The 5,154-nt window shown below is 56.8% G+C and overlaps 1 protein-coding gene across 1 annotated transcript in view; it reads right to left on the bottom strand.

Annotated features, from left to right (window-relative positions):
* Positions 1-3,836: 3,836 nt before the first annotated feature.
* LOC144674165 (beta-crystallin A1-2-like) overlaps positions 3,837-5,154 on the bottom strand; it is a 24,941-nt gene continuing 23,623 nt past the window's right edge. Inside the window, exons 4-5 of the mRNA XM_078535653.1 lie at positions 4,956-5,098; positions 3,837-4,051 (exon numbers count right to left, since the gene is read on the bottom strand). Of these exons, the coding sequence (XP_078391779.1) occupies positions 3,904-4,051; positions 4,956-5,098 (291 nt within the window). The 3' untranslated portion in view covers positions 3,837-3,903. The remainder of the gene's footprint in view (positions 4,052-4,955; positions 5,099-5,154) is intronic.

Genomic DNA, 5,154 nt, shown 5'->3' on the forward strand with positions numbered 1-5,154 from the left:
AATGCCACAGGTGGAATTGTCGGCATAGTTGTGATCCCCACGCTACAGAAAGAACAGAATTGCCCTGGAGAGAGAGAGAGAGAGGGAAGAGGAGATTGACTGGAATGTGTCACAGGGATTGAACGTTCCAGCGATGAGCAGAGATTGGACAGACTCGGGGAGTTTTCCTGAGAACACAGGAGACTGAGGGGTGACTGGGTTGAGGTGTATTAAATTAGGAGGGGCCCAGGAAGGGTGGACAGGAAAGATTTGTCCCTCCGGATGGGGGATCAGTTACCGGGGGCAGAGATTTCAGGTGATTGGGAAAAGGATTAGAGGGGACATGAGGAAAAGCTTTTCCACCAGAGGGTGGAGGGCCGGGAATTTGCTGCCTGACATGGTGTTTGAGTCTGAAATGATCCAATTATCCAGACAGGACCCGGATCCACATCGGAAAGGCTGAAACCTGCAGGGGACAGGGACCAGGGGCTGGGGAGGGGGATTAAACTGAGCGGCACAGACTCGATGGGCAGAATGGCCTGATTCAGCCCTGACACCTTTGATCCTGAACAGGACCTGATCCTGGTCCCAAATCTGGACACTCCCCACATTCCAAACCCTGTCCAGCCCCATATCCAAGGTCGATTCCCACATCCCAGTCCCTCCCCACATCCCAGTCCCAGTCCCACATCCCAGTCCCAGACCCACATCCCAGTCCAAGTCCCACATCCCAGTCCCAGTCCCACATCCCAGTCCAAGTCCCACATCCCAGTCCCAATCCCACATCCCAGTCCCAGTCCCACATCCCAGTCCAAGTCCCACATCCCAGTCCCAGACCCACATCCCAGTCCAAGTCCCACATCCCAGTCCCAGTCCCACATCCCAGTCCAAGTCCCACATCCCAGTCCCAATCCCACATCCCAGTCCCAGTCCCACATCCCAGTCCAAGTCCCACATCCCAGTCCCAGTCCCACATCCCAGTCCAAGTCCCACATCCCAGTCCCAATCCCACATCCCAGTCCCAATCCCACATCCCAGTCCCAGTCCAACATCCCAGTCCCAATCCCACATCCCAGCCCCAGTCCCACATCCCAGTCCCACATCCCAGTCCCAGTCCCACATCCCAGTCCCACATCCCAGTCCCAGTCCCACATCCCAGTCCCACTCCCACATCCCAGCCCCAGTCCCACATCCCAGTCCCACAACCCAGTCCCAGTCCAACATCCCAGTCCCAATCCCACATCCCAGTCCCAGTCCCACATCCCAGTCCCACATCCCAGTCCCAGTCACACATCCCAGTCCCAGTCCCACATCCCAGTCCAAGTCCCACATCCCAGTCCCAGTCCAACATCCCAGTCCCAATCCCACATCCCAGACCCAGTCCCACATCCCAGTCCCACATCCCAGTCCCAGTCCCACATCCCAGTTCCTCCCCACATCCCAGTCCCAGTCCCACATCCCAGTCCCAGTCCCACATCCCAGTCCCACATCGCAGTCCCAGTCCCACATCACAGTCCCAGTTCCACATCCCAGTCCCCCTCCCACATCCCAGTCCCAGTCCCACATCCCAGTCCCACATCCCAGTCCCAGTCCCACATCCCAGTCCCAGTCCCACATCCCAGTCCCTCCCCACATCCCAGTCCCAGTCCCACATCCCAGTCCCAGTCCCACATCCCAGTCTCAGTCCCAATCCCACATCCCAGTCCCAGTCCCACATCCCAGTCCCAGTCCCACATCCCAGTCCCACATCCCAGTCCCAGTCCCACATCCCAGTCCCAGTCCCACATCCCAGTCCCAGTCCAACATCCCAGTCCCAATTCCACATCCCAGTCCCAGTCCCACACTCCAGTCCCACATCCCAGTCCCAGTCCCACATCCCAGTCCCAGTCCCACATCCCAGTCCCAGGCCCACATCCCAGTCCCACATCCCAGTCCCAGTCCCACATCCCAGTCCCAGTCCCACATCCCAGTCCCACATCCCAGCCCCAGTCCCACATCCCAGTCCCACATCCCAGTCTCAGTCCCACATCCCAGTCCCACATCCCAGTCCCAGTCCCACATCCCAGTCCCACTCCCACATCCCAGCCCCAGTCCCACATCCCAGTCCCACAACCCAGTCCCAGTCCAACATCCCAGTCCCAATCTCACATACCAGTCCCAGTCCCACATCCCAGTCCCACATCCCAGTCCCAGTCACACATCCCAGTCCCAGTCCCACATCCCAGTCCCAGTCCCAGTCCCAGTCCCACATCCCAGTCCCAGTCCCACATCCCAGTCCAAGTCCCACATCCCAGTCCAAGTCCCACATCCCAGTCCCAGTCCAACATCCCAGTCCCAATCCCACATCCCAGACCCAGTCCCACATCCCAGTCCCACATCCCAGTCCCAGTCCCACATCCCAGTCCCTCCCCACATCCCAGTCCCAGTCCCACATCCCAGTCCCAGTCCCACATCCCAGTCCAACATCGCAGTCCCAGTCCCACATCACAGTCCCAGTCCCACATCCCAGTCCCCCTCCCACATCCCAGTCCCAGTCCCACATCCCAGTCCCACATCCCAGTCCCAGTCCCTCCCCACATCCCAGTCCCAGTCCCACATCCCAGTCCCAGTCCCACATCCCAGTCCCACATCCCAGTCCCAGTCCCACATCCCAGTCCCAGTCCCACATCCCAGTCTCAGTCCCAATCCCACATCCCAGTCCCAGTCCCACATCCCAGTCCCAGTCCCACATCCCAGTCCCAATCCCACATCCCAGACCCAGTCCCACATCCCAGTCCCACATCCGAGTCCCTCCCCAAATCCCAGTCCCAGTCCCAGTTCCAGATCCCAGTCCCACATCCCAGTCCCAGTCCCACATCCCAGTCCCAGTCCCACATCCGAGTCCCTCCCCACATCCCAGTCCCACATCCGAGTCCCTCCCCAAATCCCAGTCCCAGTCCCAGTCCCAGATCCCAGTCCCACATCCCAGTCCCAGTCCCACATCCCAGTCCCAGTCCCACATCCGAGTCCCTCCCCACATCCCAGTCCCAGTCCCAGTCCCAGATCCCAGTCCCACATCCCAGTCCCAGTCCCACATCCCAGTCCCAGTCCCACATCCGAGTCCCTCCCCACATCCCAGCCCCTCCCCACATCCCAGTCCCACATCCCAGTCCCAGTCCCAGTCCCACATCCCAGTCCCAGTCCCAGTCCCACATCCCAGTCCCACATCCCAGTCCCACATCCCAGTCCCAGTCCCAGTCCCACATCCCAGTCCCAGTCCCACATCCCAGTCCCAGTCCCACATCCCAGTCCCACATCCCAGTCCCAGTCCCACATCCCAGTCCCAGTCCCACATCCCAGTCCCAGTCCCAGTCCCAGTCCCAGTCCCAGTCCCAGTCCCACATCCCAGTCTCTCCGTCAGGGACCCTGTTTAAAGAGGGAGTCTCTCCGTTGGGGACCCTGTTTAAAGAGGGAGTCTCTCCATCGGGGACCCTGTTTAAAGAGGGAGTCTCTCTGTCGGGGACCCTGTTTAAAGTGGGAGTCTCTCCGTCGGGGACCCTGTTTAAAGAGTGAGTCTCTCCGTCAGGGACCCTGTTTAAAGAGGGAGTCTCTCCCTCAGGGACTCTGTTTAAAGAGGGAGTCTCTCTGTCGGGGACCCTGTTTAAAGAGTGAGTCTCTCCGTCAGGGACCCTGTTTAAAGAGGGAGTCTCTCCCTCCGGGACCCTGTTTAAAGAGGGAGTCTCTCTGTCGGGGACCCTGTTTAAAGAGGGAGTCTCTCTCCGCTGGGAGACATATTTCTGTTTCCCTCAGGGATATTTGGTGTCTCTCTCTGTGCTACCAGAATCCACCTTAGAATTAAAGACTGGCGAAGATTTGATAAGAAAACTCCTTTATTGAGTTGTGATTAAAAGCAGCAGATTTGTTGCTGGTGCTGGATCCGGACACTCAGTGAATAATCCTCCGGATGGATTGGATTTGTGGTGTCTGACTGTGCGAACCCCACTGTTTCCAATGTTTAAACTCTCCGCAGTGGCGGTCATATTCCATGATGTACTGGTGTCCCCGATATCCCGGGAACTGGTAACACACCCACCTGGGGGAGAGGAGAAAGGATTGTTAAACAGGTCACCAAATAAACTTTCACCTTTCATCCCCGAGGCTGCATGGTCCAGAGGCTGACCTTTCACCCTTGTGATCCTGCGAGAGAGAATTGGCCACTCACTGACCTTTCACCCTGGGATATGGGTTATCAGGCCCTGGGGTGTGGATTATCAGACCCTGGGATGCGGATTATCAGACCCTGGGGTGTGGATTATCAGACCCTGGGGTGTGGATTATCAGACCCTGGGATGCGGATTATCAGACCCTGGGGTGTGGATTATCAGACTCTGGGGTGTGGATTATCAGACCCTGGGATGCGGATTATCAGACCCTGGGGTGTGGATTATCAGACTCTGGGGTGTGGATTATCAGGCCCTGGGGTGCGGATTATCAGACTCTGGGGTGTGGATTATCAGGCCCTGGGGTGTGGATTATCAGACCCTGGGGTGTGGATTATCAGACCCTGGGGTGTGGATTATCAGACTCTGGGGTGTGGATTATCAGACTCTGGGGTGTGGATTATCAGGCCCTGGGGTGTGGATTATCAGACCCTGGGGTGTGGATTATCAGACCCTGGGGTGCGGATTATCAGACCCTGTGGATTTTTCAGCCTTTAACCCCATGAATTTCTCTAGCACCAGTTTTTTTTTGCTATTACTGATTTTCTTCAATTCCTCCCTCTCACTAAACCCTTGGTTCCCAACATTTCTGGGAAATTATTTGTGTTTTGTCTTTTGTGAATCCAGAACCAAAATCTGTGTTCAATTCTCCAGCCAATTCTTTGCTCCTGGTTATAATGTCCCCCGTTTTTGACTGTAAGGGGCCGTTTCTCTTTGTTAATCTCCTTCTCTTCACGTATTTCTAGGAGCCATCAATCCCGAGGATCTGGTACTTACGCTCCATTCTTTACTAACATGGACCCCACGTAGTTGTTCCTCCAGCCCATGCCTTGCAGGGAGGGGTAGTCCTCACACAGATCCTCGTGGTGTCCCATGAAGTTCTCACGTTGATAGATTTGCATGTGAGAGTCCGAGTGGTTCTGTCAGAAACACGAGAGTCACCACCCTTCATTCACTGACCCGACCGTCACCTCTG

Source organism: Cetorhinus maximus, unplaced genomic scaffold, assembly GCF_964194155.1.
Source record: "Cetorhinus maximus unplaced genomic scaffold, sCetMax3.hap1.1 HAP1_SCAFFOLD_576, whole genome shotgun sequence".
Lineage (NCBI taxonomy): Eukaryota > Metazoa > Chordata > Chondrichthyes > Lamniformes > Cetorhinidae > Cetorhinus > Cetorhinus maximus.